This window comes from Leptodactylus fuscus, chromosome 5 (genome assembly GCF_031893055.1).
Source record: "Leptodactylus fuscus isolate aLepFus1 chromosome 5, aLepFus1.hap2, whole genome shotgun sequence".
Lineage (NCBI taxonomy): Eukaryota > Metazoa > Chordata > Amphibia > Anura > Leptodactylidae > Leptodactylus > Leptodactylus fuscus.
The window spans coordinates 165032724-165054063 of record NC_134269.1 but is presented as its reverse complement, the minus strand read 5'-3'; the positions used below and the strand labels follow the sequence as shown (position 1 = coordinate 165054063).

At 41.3% G+C, this 21340-nt stretch overlaps 1 protein-coding gene across 2 annotated transcripts in view; it reads left to right on the top strand.

Annotated features, from left to right (window-relative positions):
* Window positions 1-1391: 1391 nt before the first annotated feature.
* Window positions 1392-21340, top strand: part of LOC142203704 (sulfate transporter-like) — a 33729-nt gene continuing 13780 nt past the window's right edge. The window contains exons 1-2 of one of the 2 annotated variants that reach the window (XM_075274675.1): window positions 1392-1498; window positions 17424-18062. In XM_075274675.1, the coding sequence (XP_075130776.1) occupies window positions 17445-18062 (618 nt within the window). In that variant the 5' untranslated portion in view covers window positions 1392-1498; window positions 17424-17444. Of the gene's footprint in view, window positions 1499-9883; window positions 9910-17423; window positions 18063-21340 lie in introns of those variants that run through there. The other variant, XM_075274676.1, reaches the window with a different exon arrangement.

Sequence of the window (21340 nt, the reverse complement as noted above, 5' to 3'; positions counted from 1 at the left end):
CCGCGGGACACAACCCAGACTCCGGGACGGTTGGGAGATATGCATAACTATGGTCAGTATATCACATGACCATGGACTGTATATCACATCACCATGGACTGCATATAACATGACCATGGACTGTATATCACGACCATGGACTGTATATCACGACCATGGACTGTATATAACATGACCATGGACTGTACATCACATGACCATGGTCAGTATATCACATGACCATGTACTGTATATCACATGACCATGGACTGTATATCACATGACCATGGACTGTATATCACATGACCATGGTCAGTAGATCACATGACCATGGACTGTAGATCACATGACCATGGACTGTAGATCACATGACCATGGACTGTATATCACATGACCATGGACTGTAGATCACATGACCATGAACTGTAGATCACATGACCATGGACTGTAGATCACATGACCATGGACTGTATATCACATGACCATGGACTGTAGATCACATGACCATGGACTGTATACCACATGACCATGGTCAGTATATCACATGACCATGGTCAGTATATCACATGACCATGGACTGTATATCACATGACCATGGTCAGTATATCACATGACCATGGACTGTATATCACATGACCATGGACTGAAGATCACGTGACCATGGACTGTATATCACATGACCATGGACTGTAGATCACATGACCATGGACTGATTTTTATGGATTGGAAGGAAATAGAATAATTGACAGCAAGCAGAGATCTAGAAAACCATGAGGGATTGATACAGAATGTATTTTTCTTTATATAAACAATAATATTTGTCTCTTAATATTGGTCTGAAGCTGGACAACCCCTTTAAGTAACTTTGTGTGCCTCCATGTTAAAATTAGACCAAGAGAGAAAGCTAGGTAAATGATGTATGGCTAGGGGCTCCATATTTAGGATTCCAAATAAGGTCACCATGTGAATGGTGTTATACAGTGGCCCAGAAGTCTATATGCCTATATACACCTATAGGTTAAGGGTCTCATGATCTTGTTATGTATTTTTCTGGATTAGACATGTAAATATTGTATAATTCTGAGGTAAACACATGTCCAGTATGTATGTAGCCATCCTTCCTATAGACACAGTCTTCACCACCCTTTCTTCTTAGCATTCACGATGCTGTCTTGGTTCCTGCCTCATCCATTTGGCCTTCACTATAAGTAAGAAGCTGCCATCCTCCCTCACAGCAGCCCTTGTGGTGCTCAGGTCCAGTAAGAGCTGAATTGGCTCCATTGTACACGAGGCTGACAGAGACCCTGTAGTGGCTGCACTTGGCAGGGCTCTAGCACACAGCACGTCCTGCCACAGACCACACTGTCTGCCTTCTCCTCCCAATATGGGTGTAGTTACACCTCACTTGTTGAGGAAGCTTCCCGCCCCTTGTGTACAGGACTGCCCCATGACAGCTGCTGCCTCCTTAGCAGGGCCATAGCAGCCCGCTCATGTCACTGTGCAGACAGCAGGGAGCCCGGTGAGTACCAGCACTGAGCATAGCAATGGGGAGCAGTGTGACAGCAGGCACATGACAGCAGGGGGATGACTGGCCCTGCAGCTCTCTGCTGCCTGTCTATGAGCTGTGGATTGTGCAAGAACTTGGAGAAGTTTCTCAGTTCTAGTCTGTGGGCAGGAGAGGGGTGGAAGTATACGTCCTGCTCCTCTGCACCCTATACTTACTGCATGGACTGTAAGAAGTTCTGCTATACTATATATAACATGTACTAGGTTATCTTTACCCCGGGCAGAGCTGGAGCTGGCAGACAGGGGGCGGGACTGAACACTTGTGAATGACAGCAGCTCAGAATGAGGGCAGTGTGCCCCAGCCTAGGCTGCCAGCACACAGGTACCAGGCTCAGGAAGCATGGGTGTGCTGCCAAGTGTTACTACGCCTGTATACTAGACATACCAGATCTAGAGATATCTAATAGATATTACATGTACAAACCATTATGGCTGTGCTAAACTACTGTCACAACATAGGTTATACATGTACTTATTATTGAGGCTAGTTCACACTGACACTGTGGGTTTCTGCTGACAGTCCCATCACTTTTGACACTACGTACAGAGTAGCATGTCCTGACATACCTACTGTCAAAATTCTGGAAACCTCAATAGATAGGCTAGCGGACCAGTCATAAGTTATAAAAGAAATGATAAAGATTTCATTCATGTCATTGATCGTCTTTCCTGACTCTTATTATTCAGATGTATTATTAGTACAATAGCATCTGTGCTTGAAATCCAGGTGTAAATTATATGTAATACTAGAAAACCCCATCTCATGGTCAGAACGGTTCAGGTAGTCAATCGGCGGTATTACATATTAATATATATATTTCAGTGTAGTGGTTTTACTTATGACTGTGACAAAAACTACTGATTTGGGGTTAATACTGAAATTTAGCCTAGAGTTGTACCATACCATCTAAACATCATGGATCTAGCAGGATATTCCTGGATTTCAGGAAGCCGACTGGACCCCAATGCAACATCTACAATGTGCCATTTAGAATGCTATTATATTTTAATTATATGGGTCCCCCTTAGGGGTCAGGGTATGTTAGCGACTGCTACCTCTGCACCCCATACAACTTTGCCCCTTTTCATTTCCATCTGCGTACTCAGGATGCCAATAAAGTTAGAGTATAATGGTTGAACAAGCAACTATCAGCTCCCTGCTCCACCATTCACTATGTAAGTCCTGCTATTGACAGGCTGTGCAATAACGTCACTGCATGGTGCCTGCCTGGAGCCGGGTCCCATTCAGATATCTTATAAGCTGTAGGCCTAAATTGTCTGGATGGTAACAAGATATTAGGACTTGATGTCAGTTTAGGAAAGAGGCCTGCAGACTAATCATAGCCATTCCCTGTAGGATGAAATTAGGTGAGCTTTAAAGGGGTCACTAAGGTCCTGATGCCGACACCCACCACCAAACAGTTACTCACTGCGCCTGCTGGTTGTGCAATGACCATACAGAACAAAGTTGGAAACAGTGTAGGATGGGTGGTTAAAAAGCAAAGAGTTGAAGACATCAGGACAGTAGATTCTGCAGAGAAGAGTAGTAGCTGTAAGAAGTCGTCATGGCAGTTTGGGTTAGATAGAGAAGAAAATGGAAAATGAACGACTCAAAGAGAAGACTTTGCTTGTTAGTCACTGGATTTAGTTGTACTGTAGTCACTGTATTCTCAGCATAGCCAATGTAGAAACATATACAGTATAATAGAATGACTAAGGGTTCACATCTGCATCAGAGTCTCCTTTCGGATACCCTATCGCAGTGTCCTGAAAGCCCAACTTTTTCGTCTGGTAATTTCAGTTACAAAAAAAATATGGACACCTGACAAACTGCATTCTAGTCAATGGGTCCTTCGGTCTCCATTCATGTCCGTCATAGAACGGATCTGATGATGTCTGTTTTGACATATACAGGTATGAACCTAGCCAAGCTGTCCCTGTTTAGTTCAGAGTGGTTCTGCTACTGACAGAGGTGTAACTTGAAGCTCCTGGGCCTTAACACAAAATATGTTATGGGACACTTACTTAACATGTGGTTGATAATACTAAGGTTCCAGGTCCTTCTAGGGATTGCACCAATCCACTAAAGCAGGAGTTACACTTTGCAGCAGTTCTCTGCTCACATCCATATTCCTTATCAGGTCATTAGGAAAGGCATTGTCTAGCGAGGGCATCACTTTAAGGATTAGCACTAAATATTCCTGTGATCTAGGATAAGAATGGTGGTTAATATATTATATCCCTGATAGTAGTTCAGTGCTAAATTATAGTATTTCTGATATACATTATTGCATTTCATTGTCACCATCATAAAATATTATTTTTAATAATAGAGTAGTTGAGGCTTGGGACAAACCTCCAGAAGAAGTAGCTAGAAAATCTAAAGCAAATGAATGTAAGTGTATTTGGGGTGACTAATGGTGTATCCTAAGATAAGAGAAATAATAGAAGGACAGACTAGATGGACCATGTGGTCTTTTTCTGCCATCAATCTTCTACGTCTATGCATATTGTTACCCACATTAAAGAGGTATTCCCATGACGCTTGTTCACTAACCTGCAGGCTGTTGTGCTCTCTTCACTTCCTGCTTTTCTCGGCACATTGGTGGGCGGGGTTTCACTTGCATGGGATTGGTTGTAAATGAATTACCACAGTGTGAAGCTGATGTAGCAGAGCTGGATTTGAGTCAGCTTGCATTACATACAGAGGTAATGGACTCCCTAGCTCAGCTCTTATCAGCCAAATTCAATTAAACCGACTGATAAGAGCTCAGAAATCCCGGAGCTTTCACCTCCCCTATCTGAGAAGCTCCGCTACTTAAAAGACACAAACAGCTCAGAGCCGCTCCCAGCCTCTCCCTCCCTCTCTGAGAGCAGGCAGCTACATCACTTGACAAATGAGCAGATAATCCGAAGTGAATAAATTAAGATAGCGGCCAAACAAAGCAGTTTTGGTAAAGCAATGCATTTAGGAAAAGTCTTAAATCCACATAAACTAGCAGTATAGATAGGATCCTTGTGATGGGACAACCCCTTTAACACTTCCCAATGAACGTCTGAGGTCAAGCTTGGCAGCTGTGAAAAAATATTATCGCACCCAAACAGACCTTGAATTTTGACAACAAAGCAATATTCCCATAAGTCCCTGAGACCCTGCCACTTGTATCTGATAGCTGGTGAGAATTGCAGGTTGTATCTACACAGCAGCTTACTACTTATACATTTCAAACTTGTCAAATGAATTGACAGGCTTGCTATGTAATAATAAATCCTATTTATACCTGACAAACAAAACCTATTTATTCTCCAATTATGTTAAAAGCTGAATCAGAATTCTGTGAATTTTCTCTAACCAGAGTAAAATTCATTGCAGGAGTTCAGGGGACAGCTACACAGTTAGGTATCATGTGCCTGATAATGTTCTGTGTACAGACCTGCATGGTGGAACGCAGTGTAAATGTGCATCTCTGTATGGTGCCATTGCGGCTCAAATCCTATTCACTTGAATGGGAACTAAGCTACAGTAGTGTGGCACAGTCATTGCATAGTGTTGCAGAGGCACCTACTTCCATCTCTGTGATCCAGCACAGTTTAAGGCCTGGTTCACATCTGCATTCGGTTTTCCGTTAGGGGAGTCCGCTTGGGGACTCCCCGAATGGAAACCTGTCAACATAAAAAGCAGTTGCCTAAGGAAATACACAGACCCCAATGGGGTCCGTGTGGTTTCTGCTCGGTTTCTGCACAAAATGTGTGGAGAGAAAAGTGCTGCTTACAGGACTTTTCTCTCTGCATATTTCATGCGGATAAGTGAACAGAATGGCCTGAACGCAAATGTGAACCGGGCCTAAGAGTGGGGCTCTGCACATCGGATCCCCACTGATATAATAATAATGACCTATGCTAACAATTGGCCGCCTTCAAAATTAACTCTTAGCAACCCCTTTAATCTTTGAGATATTTTAATGTCTTTCTATGTCTATGTTTTAAGCATTCTTGTAGCAATCTGTTAGGCTGCCATTAGTTAGTTATCTAACATGTCCTCATGTTTTGGTTTCATTAGTCAGTGGATTGTGAAATTATTTTCTATTTGTACATGCATTTCCACCCATTCAGTCCTGACGTATTACATGTCCTTTGTAAATAATAGTGCATTAATTAGTGTGTTAATATCTTTATTAACCTGTCATCATTTCTCTCCGCCAGCTTGGAGCCTGGTGTGAATTTGTTTCATGTGACATGACAGTCAGAGATTAATGTATTTTACCAGTAAGAATCACACGATCAGTCTTGAGAATTCTGACAAGACTTCCTCTTCTGACCACACATATTGTTGTAAAGCTGTGTACTTGGTTGTATTTTATTGTTTGTAGATAAAGCTCAGGTACACCACTCTTTTTGTTAATGTACTGGTGATGTAAAACTATTTAGGGCGGGTTCACACCTGCACCCAGTCTCCACTTTGCAGTTTTCCGTCTTCTGCCTGAGAAACTGGACAGGAGACGGAAACCGGCAGTCAGTTTTCAAACCCTTTCATTTGAATGGGTTTGCAAAGTGTCCGCCTGTGAGCATCTTCTGGTCTCTGCGGTGAAACCAGTTTTTTTAACTGGACACAAAGTCGGACATGTAACACTTTGTGTCCAGTTAAAAAAAACAAAAAAACGTTTCGCCGCAGAGACCAGAAGATGCTCTCAGGCGCTTATGGGGGAGATCAGGCGCAGGTGTGAACCTGCCCTTAGCTACTGTGTGTAGAAGTTATTTCTTTGTGTGGTATCAGTACTTGGCTGTATGAACTGGATGGAGAAGGTAGCAAATAACTATGGGCAGATTTACTAATATCGTCTTTAAATTAGACAGAGCAAATTCAGACAGTCTTAAACCTGCGTCAGATTAAAGGGGTTAGAAAAGTGTCTGATGCTGTGTGATAAGCTGTTGTATTCCCAGGCTGTCTGGTCTAACATTACACCTCTAACTAGTCATGTTTAAAAACAAAAAGTTTACTGAATGTGTTATTGGTGCACGACACATTCCTGCTTTCTGCACCAGCGGGACAGTGAGCAATATGGCACGGTCATGCTTTCTGCATCAGTGCTACAATGTGCAATATGGTCATGGTCCTGCTTTCTGCACTAGTGCTACAATGTGTTCACCTGGCCACGTCCGACGCTGTGCAGTCCTCAGTTACCAACGTGTTGCCTGTCTGGATGGCCTTTATGGACAACTTAGCCACACTGCCCCTCTCTTGGAAACTGGCGACACCAGGGCCTTAGCTGTAGGCTACAGATTGATCGATGTAGGTATAGTAGAACAGCAACACTTCATGACGCATGTAATGAGTGGTTCTCTGGAGCTCCAGCAAGAGGCACCATGCTTCCAATACCATGTGGATGTGACAATTGACTTCTAGAACATGTGTGACTGCTGAGCAGGATTGGGCTAGTGCCCTGTTTCCAGGTACTAACTACAAGTGCGCTCTTGTGTACTCAAAAGCATTATACTGCGTGGGAACATTATAACACGTGAAGGCCACTAAAGATGCTCTTCACACAGTATAAAGATCCCATATAGTATAATATGCTCCTCGGAGCCTCCTATTTAGCCTCCTATTTAGTGACATTGCGACCTCTACTCTATATGAATAATTTTTTCCAAATTTTTGTTGCCGAAAACTAGGGTATATCTTATAGTCAGATGTGCCAAAAATGTAAATACTGGATATGCTCAGATACTTTTCAGCCTGGACCGTCACCTCACTCTGGGCCCTGGTCAGTGGACCGTTACCAAAAATACTTGAATTACCCCTGGGGTAGTGCAAACCAAGCTATGTCACACTGTCCATGCATCAGCCTAGATGCACATGAAAGTGGTGCAAAATGGCCATGAAAAACATCAATTTTTCACGGCCATCATGCACCCGAGGGGGAACCGTTTTTACAGACCCTCATACTTTTCATTGTATGGGGGAATCTGTTAAAACAGATGAAAATAGGATATGACCTATATTTCAGTGATCCGTGAGAACGGATCATCAGAATAACGGTCATGAGATTAGATCTACCGTATATACTTGAGTATAAGCCGAATTTTTCAGCCGAGTTTTTGTGCTGAAAAAGCCCCCCTCGGCTTATACTCGAGTCAGCAAAAAAAAAAAATTTTTTTTTTTTTTTAGGAGGGAGGGTCTATGATCAGCCACAATATTAATGTATAGAATCTCCCATAAAATAGTGCAAAAGATAAAAAAAAAATTTTTTTTAAAACATAAAAGTTCTAAAACACTCCTTTTCCTAGAATACATACAAAAGTAGAAAATGACTGTGAAACACATACACATTAGGTATCCCTGTGTCTGAAAGTGCCCGGTCTACTGAATATAGGGGATCTGCAGTGCTCCTGTTCCGTCGGGAAGGGGTTAATAGAAGCACTGCAGATACCCTATATTCAGCCAGACTGAATTCCAAGTGGGGGGGAGAAAAAACCCAGTCCTCAAGCTCAGGGAAGGGGCAGACAGACAACCAAAACACCCCCTCCCCTTTCCCAGCAACTACTGCACCCAAAAACTCTGACCATTTTAATTTTTGAAATTTTCCAGTAGCTGCTGCATTTCCCCCCCTAGGCTTATACTCGAGTCAATAAGTTTTCACAGTTTTTTGTGGTAAAATTAGGGGGGTCGGCTTATATTCGGGTCGGCTTATACTCGAGTATATACGGTAATTCACTGACAGTGAAATTAATGCTGCCATGTGACATCCATAAAAAAATTAAAAAATGGACATCACACGGCCCGTTTTCAGTGTGAATGTAGCCTCAGTCAAATCACATGTGCAGTGTGAACAGTGGCTGATTCCCTTCCTTGCCTATCTACATTACTGTTTGTGTAGAACAGGAGGAGAACAGCCTGATATATAAGGTGTGTGTCGGCACCATCTTTCCTCAGTGTTTCAGCTAATTTTTACTATATGTTGTAGCCATATCCATGGAATGAGAATGGTATGGCTTCACATGGTTCATCTTTCCTTACAGAATTCAGTAGCTTTAGTGTCATTGATATATTGGGATAATTTATCCACATTATGTTTCTTTAACAAACGATCTTATCAGCTGGTTGTGGGACTGTGTCATAATGGGACATTCATTGTATGAGGAAGCAAGAACAATGGACAATTCATTTGATGCTTATATACATAAAGAAGGAGCCATTTTTTACATATGCTTGTTAAACATTAACAGTTAGACAATTCTTTGTAAGAATATACTATATACAGTATACTGGGAACTTACATCTTTACTATCATACTAGGACATAATCACAATATTACGCAAGGATGGGGCATGATCAAAATTTTATTCCCCACATTTGAGCAGTCCATATCTGTGTATAGTGATCGTGCCATGAAGGCCTAGTTTTATTTCACCACGTACAGGGTGATATAGTTTATCAGTAGTCACCTAGGTCAGTAATATCCGTCTTATGTGTACAATGTGGATATAAATCACCCATTCACTATTACAGAAGCCAATAAATGTTTATTATGCAGCTCAAGCTACAATAGTGGGATTAGTATTACATATAACTGTTATCGGAAACAGTCAGGGGGTGATGTTACTTATTTCAACTAGTCTGTCCAAACAGTATTGAACGCACTCCTACCAACAATAGTATATATTTCTTATGTAGCGTTCATGTCAGCAATGTATAGATGGGTGTTATGACTCTTATGCTGCCATAAATACATGCATTGCCCGTCCTGCAACAATATATTACATATTATTGATACAGTGATTTTGCTAATGAAAGTATTCACTGTTGCCCAGTGTTCGGCAAACAATGATATATTTAGCAATCACAGGTAAATAGATATTGCCTTACGTCTTAAGCTAACACGTTTCCAGCTGTATAATAAACATTTATAGGCGCCTTAGCTGTTTTATTGGCTGAAGTAATGATGAATGGGTGATTTAGATCCACATTGTAGAAATAAGGCTGATGCTGTTGAAGGGGTGACTACTCGTAGCCCATGTGGGTGCCAAATAACCTGTGATAAACAGTATTACACTGTATGTGTTGAAATAGAATTAGTCCTTCAAGGCATGATCACTATACACAGATATGGACTGCTCAAATGTGGAGGAATCAAATTCCGATCGTGCTCATCCTTGAGTAATATAGTGATTATTATGCTGTGTGCAGGTATCCTGTAATAGTCACCTTTGGACTGTGAGTCGTGACTGATTTAGCTTGATTTTTTTTTTTTAACTGGGATTAATAAAGTTTACATTTTAAACTGGTTATATATTTTTTGTTTGTATTTTCTAGACAACTAGTATACTGTTCACTTATAGTTGGTTCCATACACTACTCAACCAAAAGTAAGTGAAAACAACAAGTATATAAAACTCCCAAGTTCAAGGGGTAATTCATGCTGTGGAGACAGTCGCACTGATACTCCACTACTGTTCCTTCATCATTGTCCAGCAAACTGTCCGTTAAAGGTAATGGAAGCTAAGCCCCACAGCTATTATTAATACAAAGATACCAGTCAGTATTTTAACTTGGCTCCCTCAAATAAGCTGGGCAGGTGTAGCGTTGTTTCTGGAATAAAGCAGCCATGTTTTCTAATCCTGGATAGTTTCTTTGAATTATAGCAGTAGACTTAAAGTGTGTTGTACATATTACAGAGGTGCTGGAGCTTTGACAGCTTTGACCTAATATTCTGTTTGAGAAAACATAATGTCACCTCATTGTTAAAAGTGTGGGGAGGGTCACTGCTTATAAGTAATAAATACGAGTAATATTCTATTTCTGTTATTGTTCTTAAATAATGATGTCAGACTGCATTCCAAGAGTTCCACCTCTTATTGAGTAAACAAATGTCACCAAGTCTATAGGCTAGATATTGGCTCATCCCTTCGTACATCCGTGTCGTGTAAACCCCCTCCCACTGAAGGTTCTTTACTTGGCTATTTCCAATTGCCTTTTTTTTGTCCCTAACAGACCTGAACTATAATAATAATAATAATAATAATAATAATAATAATAATAATAATTTATTTATATAGCACCATTGATTCCATGGCGCTTTACATTTACAATTCACTTTATTTTCAGTAATTATTGTATCAATTATGTGAATTGTCCCATCTGTACATATTTTACTTATTTGTATTTGAAGCTGTGTTCAACTAGTGTTTGGCTTTCCGTTCTTCTGACTATAGACTATAATGGGGTCCGCCAGGTTTCTGCCAAAAAAATGCGAAGAGAATCTTGCTTGCAGGACTTTTCTCTCCGCATTTTTTAATCGGATTCGGGGACGGATTCAGGCGCAGGTGTGAACCAAATCTTACTGGTTCTACCTAATAGAGCTTTATTGACAGTGATTCTACCACTTACGCCAAGTATATTCAACTGTCACTGCCATCTTACACATTACAGTTATAAACGGCATACTCGTGTACATCATTTTGGTAGATTTGTAGAAAAACAACCCCTCTTTTTGGGAGCCACCCAGATGTGATGGCAGAGTTGATAAATATGCTTTAAAATAATATGCATTATAAATAATGTTGAAATCATCCAGAAACTGCGCAACACTAGTATTCAGCTCATGTTATCTGGAGAGTCATACTTGGGAGGGGTGGTCATTTTGCAGAAGATAACGAAGATGTCATTTTTTTTTTCTCTAAAACTTTTAACCTTGTGGATAGGTCATCAGTATAAAAAAAATCTATTTGGTGCCAGACAACACCTTTAATAATTCTAACATTGATTCTGGATTTTTCAAATAATAAAGCAAGTAAATCAGTAATCTGATCCGTATCTGCAAATGAGGCTTTAAAGGGGCTCTATCATTGGGAAAAGTCATTTTTAAATAATCACATACTTGCATAGGCTTTAGAAAGGCTATTCCACACATACCTTTTGTATGTAAATTGCCTCAGTGGTTTCTGAATGAGCCCATTTTTATTCATATGCTAATGAGCTTCCAGCAAGCACAGGAAGTTCCCAGCAGCACTCATCCCTGCTATTATCTTCTATGTGTGTGTGCAAACAGGAAGCAGGAAGTCATCATCATCATCAGCAGCCTGTGCTGTATACACCCATAGGAAAGAATAGGCAGAGGGTGCACGATCAGACTTCCGGGGTGCACCAGGAGGCTAATTAGCATATGAATAAAAATGGGCTCATTCAAAAACTACTGAGGCAATCTACATACTAAAGGTAGGTGTGGAATAGCCTTTCTAAAGGCTATGCATGGATGTGCTTAGTCAAAAATGACTTTTCCCAGTGCTGTATTTTTCTTAATAGCAGTCTTCCATTGGCATTTCTGCCTGGCCACCTGTGCTGGCTGTCTATCAACTTTGTAGTAGTAGTATATATATATAATTTTTTTTTATTTTGTTAAAAGTTCACCATAAGATTAAGTAAGGACATGAGTGTGGAATGACTTTAAATTATTAAAACTGTCTAATCGTGCTATGTATATGGCTACTGTATAAGTATATAAAATCTTACGATATAATCTAGTAGGTCTGTATTATTCATGCACAGTAGATTTCCCACAAGTTACACAGGCATGTCAATGTGAGTGAGGGAAAGATGATACAGATACCTACGTTACATCTTTTAGAGAAGGGAGATGCCCACTGAGATCTGAATTTGCAGCTCTACAAGCAGACATGTGAAGGAAAGAATGTTTCAGAAATAGAATAAACAATAAAGAAATTAACATAGTACAATCCGAACATCTTGAGTAACCAGATTTAGGCTTGGTTCACATTTGCGTTTAGATTTCCGTTCGTGGGGGGGGGGTTGTCCCCAAGTGGGGGTCCATGTGGTTTCCGCACAAAACATGCATAGAGAAAAGTGCTGCTTGTAGGACTTTTCTCTCTGCATGTTTTGTGCGGAAACTGAGTGTAAACAACACACACCCCATTATAGTCTATGGGGTCTGCGGGTTTCCTGAAGGTAACTGCTTTTTAATGCATATAGGTTTTCATTCGGGAGGTCACCAAGCGGACTTCCCGAACAGAAACCTGAACGCAGATGTGAACTGGGCCATACAGCTAAACACCATTTTGTAAGGTCATCATTACCAGATCAGTGAAAGTAAGGTACCAGATACCCCTGCTGTTCAGCTTTTTGAAGAGGGTGTACCCTGTACCCTTCTTCTGAGATCAATGATGCTAAATAGTTCGGTTCAGTCCCAAACAAATGAATGCAATTGATCTGCAATACTAAGCAAAGCTACTATATAATATACAGTGCTGTGCTTGGTTTGCAGTGATGAGGTCACAGTACAGTCAGGCAGTCACCCAGCTTTATTAAACAGCAGATCGGTAAAGGAGTCAGATACCCACCAATCAGATGCTGATGAGCTATCCTTAGTCAGTAATATTATAGTCTTGGAAAATTCTTTTAGACCTCAAGATGGATGGGATTCTAGCTAAATCCCATTCACACCTTGCAGAAAAATACAGGCAGCAGACGCTGCGATTTCCAAAACCGTTGTGGTTTAAGAAATTGTAGCATGCCACTTATACCTACGTAAACTCTGGTTGTTTCCCTATAGGTTTAATGGAAGCAGAAAGTCCACAGAGGAAACATATGCTGACTTTCTGTGAAAAGCGCTGTGAGGAAAAACAATACGTTGCTGGCACGGTTTTTCCCACAGTGCTTTATTGCTGTTGCTCAATAAGTCCAGCTCTTTACATCAAGTAATACGTGCTGTTCCACTGACTCTAACATATTTTAATTTTTTTTCTCTAGCCCCCACCATTCCCAAGCAATCAATGCTGTTAGTTTTGGTGTCTGATATGCTATTTAGACTCTGTACTGTCAGGTGGGTGGTGTCAGGCAGGAGCAGACAAGGGGGACGATTCTGAGCTCTGACACTGCCTGCCTCTGATTGGAGCTCTGAATCACACCCCCTGCCTGACACCACCCTTCTGACATTACAGAGCTGAAATAGCATATCAAGCACCCAAACTGACAGTACTTTAACATCTACTAAACCTTACTATCAATATCTAGCACATTTGTTATTGACAGAATGTTTTATAGGTGAATACTTTTTAATGAAGATGTTCAATTTGTACTATAGCAGTAAATAGCATACAATATGAAACCCATGAGTGCCATGTTACCTATGTTTGTACATTCTATATGGGACATACTGTAGCTAGAAGGGGCATATGCACATTGTACTTGTTAGGACCCTGTTACACATTTGAGATCAGGAATGGATAACTATTACTAGATAAAACCTCTCCAGTGTTCCTAGTATAAGTAAGAAATGATAGATAGATAGATAGACAGATAGATGATAGATGGATAGTCAGATAGATAGATAGATAGATAGATAGACAGACAGATAGATAGATACATGATAGATGGATAGTCAGATAGATAGTTAGATAGATAGATAGATAGATAGTTGGATAGATAGATAGATAGATAGATAGATAGATAGATCTTTATACTTGTTACTCTAAAGTTAGCAATAACTTCTTTAGTGCCATATCTGTCATTTCTGTGAAATGGTACATGTATTATCCTGAAAGCCCATTTTCAATAGACATGCAATGCTTCGTCTCCTAAATGTTTAATAAGGGATTAAATATTTGCTATCGGGTTTACTTGTAGATTGCAAAACACATTTGTGCATAAAAACATCTGCCAAAAGTGAAAGACTATCTGGAGTATTTTTTTGTAAGGGGGCGTTCACACTACCGTTGGTGTCCGACAGGTAGTGTCCGCTCCTAGTGTCCGCTCAAAATCTGGCACAGACATTAGGAGAGGACACTAGCTGTGTCCGTGACACTTGTCATTCACTTAAATGGGCATCGGGTTCGTTCTTTTGCACTCCGTGCCTGTCCTTCCCTGTCCGCAAGTGAAGATGTCCGACTTCTCAAGCGGACGGAAGAACCCTACATGTCGGGTTTTTCTGTCCGCTTGAGAAGTCGGACATCTTCACTTGCGGACAGGGAAGGAAGGGCACGGAGGGCAAAAGAACGAACCCGATGTCCATTTAAGTGAATGACAGGTGTCACGGACACAGCTAGTGTCTGCTCCTAATGTCTGTGCCAGATTGTGAGCGGACACTACCTGTCGGACACCAACGGTAGTGTGAATGCTCCCTTAGTGTTTGCTTTAATCTACAATGAAAAAAATTCCAGTTGCAGCAAATAACTCTAAATACTTGTCTGCTTCATTTAGTTGGGATACAAGGTGGATAACATGAAAAAATTACTGCTTGTTTGTAAACCACGTACTTTGTTATATACTGTACACTATGTACTAATATCCTAACCTACCTATTATGTAAGTTTACAGCTAATCCTTTGGTTCAGAATCAGGTATAAATTCACTCTGTGCATATACCATCCGTATACAGGAGAGGGCCCTAAATCTGCACAGGGTGAGTAGCATCTTACATGCCAGAACATAAATGGTTAAACTTCTGTAATAAAGAAATAATCCCAGTGTGACTGCATTGATGATATTAACTAATATGTGGAATCAGGAAGGAAAAGGATTAAAATTCATTGCAGATGAGTATTGCAGTAATTTGTTTTTAATGAATATAGAGCGTAAAAAATATTCATTAGTACCTGCTTCCTGCTGTTATAGATATGTATGTTCTGTATGTGTTCCTAATCCTAAAACTGACTGTCACTAACTCAGCTACAAATTACAATGCAAAGTACATTAATTATTGGAGAGAATAATGCTCCATTCAAATTAGCGTTGGGCTTCCGTCTGGAAGGAGTCCGCATGAGGACCCCCCCGAACGGAATACCAACGGAACTGCAAGCAGTTAAGCACACGGACCCCATAGACTATAATGGGGTCTGTGTGTTTCGCGTGCAGTGTTCGCACTAGTTATGCGGAGAGGAAAGTAGTTCATGAAGTATGTTTCTCTCCGCATGTTCCATGCAGACAGCACGCGCAATACACACAGATCAAATTATAGTCTATGGGGTCCGTGTGCTGTCATAAGCTCACTGCTTGTCAATGCATTCGGTATCCCATTCGGGGGATCCCCAAGCAAATTTACCGAACAGAATACTGAGCGCAGATGTGAACCAAGCCTTATATATCAGGCATTTTAAAGAGTACTTAACTGCAGAGTCTTGTAGTCTATTCTATGACAGTATAAGTCTACAAACATGGTGTCTTATCAGTTTTTCTGCTGCTAATATCTCCATTATGGCTGCAGCACATTTTGCATTTGTCTCCGAGGCAGGGGGCGTATACAATATTAGTTTGAAGGTTTAGTTACACTTTTAACCCCAGATACAGACAATCGAGATTTTTTTTTACCTTCTGAAAACTTACATTGGAGGAAGAATTGGATAGTAGTGCTATTATATGGTTACTATATTACAATTTATAATTTAATATTTGAGATGAGTGAACACTGTTCGGATCAGCCGTTCCGAACAGCACGCTCCCATAGAAATGAATGGAAGCACCTGGCACGGTGACCGGCCGCCGGCAAAGTGTACATGCCAGGCTGATGTACACAGGCTGATCCGAACAGTGTTCGCTCATCTCTATTTAATATTAGGCATCAAGTTAGTTTTTAATGCACTTCATGTTGACCAAATCACTCAAATTTTAATATAAATGTAAAAATATGTTTTTAAAATAATTTTTAGGCAACAGATGGATCTCTATCGGGTATATACTCTTTTCGTATTTTGTGGGATACTCTGAATTATCCTCTTCCAAGGCTGCTCCTTTCCCCTTGATATTCTATTTTTGTGCTGATTCAGACACTCAGATTATCTGTATTGTCTTCTGTTTGATGCAGAAAATATATTGTGAACCACAAAGAATTCTAACTTCTTGCTTTGCTTTTACTTTTTCATCCAGTGCTTATGTATGGATGTTCTTCTTGAGTAAAGATTATCCTAATATTTTTAGGACTAAGTGTTACTTAGTCAGTAAAAGACCTTACTGTTTTACTGTTTATACGCCAGAGAAATAGACCTTTCATTTCATGTAGAACTATATTACTAAACTAAACTGGCATAAAATGCAGCAAGTACAGAATACTAATACTCATAAAAATAGGAAATGATGCCAGGTAAATCAATGCACAAACAAATACAACATTGAGGGGCAGATTTAGGAAAACTGCCTTAAAGGGATCCTATCATTAAAACTCAATTTTTTTCTGCCTACCACGAAGGAATAGCTAGAAAGGCTATTCTTCTCCTACCTTTAGATGTCTTCTCTGCGCTGCTGTTCAGTATATAATCCGGTTTTCGTCGGTATGCAAATGAGTTCTCTTGCAGCACTGGAACTCTCCAGCGCCGCCTCCATCTTCTTCAGGAATGGGTCTTCTTCGCTTCTTCTTCCGGCGGTGGCTGCAAAATTCTAGGCCTCTGGCAGCTGACTGCACATGCCTGCCGGCCACAAGAAAGTGGCTGCTTACAATACTGTATAAGCGGCTTTTTTCTTGTGGCCGGTGGGCATGCACAATCAGCTTTGCCCTAGGCCCAAGGCCTACAGGTTTAACAGGTCACAAATTAGTTTAGGCTTAGTGGGAAGAGTTGGAATTGCAAGATTTTTTACATATAGATAATAACATAGATAAACAACTGTTTAAAGAATACTGGAGCAAGAGGCATAAGTAATCTTAAACTATAAGTACTCCAGTTTGTGAGGAATACCTGGCATTAGTCTATTCTACCCGCGAAATCAATATGGTACATTCCTATTCACTTTATCACTCACCTATAATATGATGCAACTATTCTGATCACACAGTGCTACAGATATGAGTATATTCCTGGGAAAACACACAAAATAAACCCGATTTGTTGGTAAGTTATGTATTATCAGCATCATTCTAATGGCTGTCCATTTATTGTAGATAAATGAAACAGAAATCGAGATGACAATGGAGGATAATGGCAACATCAAAGCTGTTCATCGAAGCCCTCGTCCACCAGGGACCATACATTTGGAAGAAAAAGAGAAGAAAACAATCCCTTTAAAAACCCGATTAACTGAAAAGATAAGGAAAACCTGCAGCTGTTCCCCAAATAAAGCCAAAGATACATTACTCAGCTTCCTGCCTGTGCTGCAATGGCTGCCTAAATACAAACTGAAAGAATACTTGCTGGGTGACGCTATGTCTGGCCTTATAGTGGGGATCCTGCTAGTTCCACAGTCAATTGCTTACTCACTTTTGGCTGGACAGGAACCCATCTATGGCCTTTACACCTCATTTTTTGCATGCATTATATATTTTTTCATGGGAACCTCTAAACACATTCATGTTGGAATATTTGGGGTACTCTGCTTGATGGTGGGTGAAGTAGTGGACCGAGAACTGCAAGCTGCAGGTTACGACAAACTGGGCGACCAAGAAAATAAGCTGGCATCCTTGGCTGGTTTAGTGACCAATGAAACACTTGATGCGAACCAGACTTCGAGAATGACTTGTGACAGAAGCTGCTATGCAATTACAATAGGAGCCACCGTAACCTTTATGGCTGGAGTGTATCAGGTAAGTTGTAGGAAGCAAAAAAAAAAATGGAGATTTACCAAAAGTTGTGCAAAGTAAATGCTGAGTAGATGTTTATAGTAACCCTTTAGATTCCAAATCTCCAATTTTTCAGAGGCTCTTATGAATGAGTTGCTGTGGACAACTACTCCTCTTTCCTGTCCTGTCCATCAGAGATGATAAATCTCCCTGAATATCTTTAATATGAATTATGAGAGTAACAAATGACTTATCTTTACAGAATATGTATACTGAATGTTGACCATATACACCTATTAATAATGCTGCTCCAAGACGTGATGTCTCCGATTAGATGTCACAATCTAACAGCTGAGAATCACATGACGCTAGAAAGGGAAATACAGTATATATGAATTTTCAATAGTCTTATGAGTCAAGTCAGTCATTAAGCATAGACTAAACGATTCATTTCTTTTGAAGGCCCAATTTTCAAGGAAGAAGTACCCAGATCAATGAGGTAAAATGTCCTATGCTTCCTGCTAAAAAAAGGTGCTGTAGAAAGTAGAAGAATAAGTAAAAGTGGAACAGCATAATGTATTGACAAGATGTATGGGAAATGGGAACACACATTTTCACTGGCATTGTAGTGATTGTTGCATTACATACTACATTGTACCAGAGCTACCATAAAATTAAAGGAGTTGGACTTTACAAATAACGTATGTTATCCGAGATTGCCGGGGCAGTCATGTGACCACCACAGGCATATTTTCCAGTGACGTGCCATTTCTGGGAACAAAATGTCACCAATACTTAACCCCCATCCACCCCCACACCATCATATTTACCTGTCTTCATGTCCAGATCTTCTGGGCATGGAACATCACTTCCATCTGGGAGGCCAGCTCCTCCTGTTCTTGACGTCTGCCAGCCTGTACAATAGAGCCGATATGAAGATCCGGACAGCAAGACAGGTAAGTATGATGTCGGGGGAGGGGGGTTGAGTTAGTTAGTTAGTTGGGAAGTAGTAGTTGGGTAGTTAGTAGTGGGTGGGCTTGCTAGGGAAACTGGGAGGGGATGTGAGAGAGGGGGAGCTAGTGTGAGTCAGCTCTTCATGAAGTGCAGTGCATCATGATAGTTGTAGGAAAACAAAGGCAGAGGATGCCAGGAGCTCCCAGAGAAACCCAGAAATCACTCAAAAAACTACAGGTATTTAGGAGCACTTATTAACCTATTAATAGCACTAAGTGACTTTTTATAAAAGGGTTTGTCCCCCCCCGTTTTAAAATAATACCCTAAAAAAGAATATGATAATCTTATCTATCGTGCACGCTGGGCGGGCATGCACGGTCCCACGTCATCTTTAGCCACACCTACATCTTCTTTCTTCTTGCAGCGATGTCCTCGGGTCCCGTCTTCCTCGTCTTCTTCTTGTAGCGGCAATTTTCTCGTGGCCTGTGGGCATGAGCAGTCTGCTCTGCCCGAGGCCTAGAAGTCTGAGACCTGCACCGGAAGAAGAAGATGTTCCTGACGAAGATGGAGGCGGCGCTGGAGAGAGTTCTCTGGCAGCATTGGGGATGCCCCCAGTGCTGTTTGAATGCTGGGTCCCGCCCCCAGTGCTGCAAGAGAAATCATTTGCATACCGACATGAACCGGGATTCCTACGGAACGGCGGCGCGGAGAAGACAACAAAGGTAGATGACGAATAGCTTTTCTTAAGGCTATTCCGACGTGTTACTAAGAAAAAAATATGTGTGTGTGATAGGATCCCTTTAATCTGTTACAATCCATTCTAAATATGGGACTAGATGTGAGTGAAAGCAGCATGTTTTACACATGTCTGACTCCTCTTCCACCATGGTTACCTTGGAAATATCTGACCTGGAAGACGCATCAGGTAGAATCAAAACGGCTGTTGCCACTTTTACTCGAACCTAACCCCATAGTTGTGATGGATTGGAATGCAAGATAAAGTGCAAATAAAATGGGCTTTTTATTCACCCCCTCCCTCAAAAAAAAAATAAAAATGCAATTTAAGTTTTTTAGTATATTATATGTACTCCAAAATGCAAAAAATGAGCCTTCATATAGTCTACAATAAAAAAAAAGTTATGGTGGTTATGAACTCAAGATATCTCCACATAATTACATAGTAGATGAGGTTGGAAGAAGAGATCAGTCCATCAAGTCCAACCTATAACCCTACAATTCCCTACAGTGATGATCTAGGGGAAGGCGAAAAACCCCCATGAGGCTCATGCCAATTGCCCTATTTCAGGGGAAAAAATTCCTTCCCATCTCCAATCTGACAGTCAGTATAAAAACCCTGGATCAACATTATTTAGCCCAAGATATTTTGCTGGCGTCTCGTGAAGAAGTGTAAAATAAAATGCCACAAAACACCATACCCAGAGCAGGTGGTGTACCTACCATGTAGGTAGAGCAAGCAGCTGCTATGGGAGAAGAGGAGTCAGTGCTCTTCATCTTCTGCTTCACTAATTCAATGCATTTCCCTGCAGCTGCCACTAGAGGGAGCAAATCAAGTTTTATCATTCAGCGCTATATAGAGGATATTTATGTATGTATGTATGTATGTATGTATGTACATCCATTGTCTGGGGTAAATATGCCACTTTTATTAAAAGTGGGTAGGGGCTCTGCACCATAACAATTTTTTTGCCATAAGTAATGGCACAGGTGAAGCCAGCAACATCGCTATGCTTGCATGAAGCCAGCAGCGGCAGAAGCGATGCTGCTATTCCGGGGGGGGGCGGAGGAGCGGAATAACAGCATCGCTTCTGCCGCTGCTGGCTTCATGCAGGGCAGAAGCATAGCAATGTTGCTGGCTTCACCTGTGCCGGCGTCTAACACTCCCCGGCATCCGCTGTAATAGAGAGGCGGATGCTGGGGACTGTTAGACGCCGGCACAGGTGAAGCCAGCAACATCGCTATGCTTGCATGAAGCCAGCAGCGGCAGAAGCGATGCTGCTATTCCGGGGGGGGGGCGGAGGAGCGGAATAACAGCATCGCTTCTGCCGCTGCTGGCTTCATGCAGGGCAGAAGCATAGCAATGTTGCTGGCTTCACCTGTGCCGGTGTCTAACACTCCCCGGCATCCGCTGTAATAGAGAGGCGGATGCTGGGGACTGTTAGACGCCGGCACAGGTGAAGCCAGCAACATCGCTATGCTTCTGCCCTGCATGAAGCAAGCAGCGGCAGAAGCGATGCTGTTATTCCGCTCCGCGGTCACATATGCAAAGCCAAGCGGCAAGATGCCGCCGGCCCTGCGTGCCCGCTCATAGACCAGTCTAGCCTTCACAA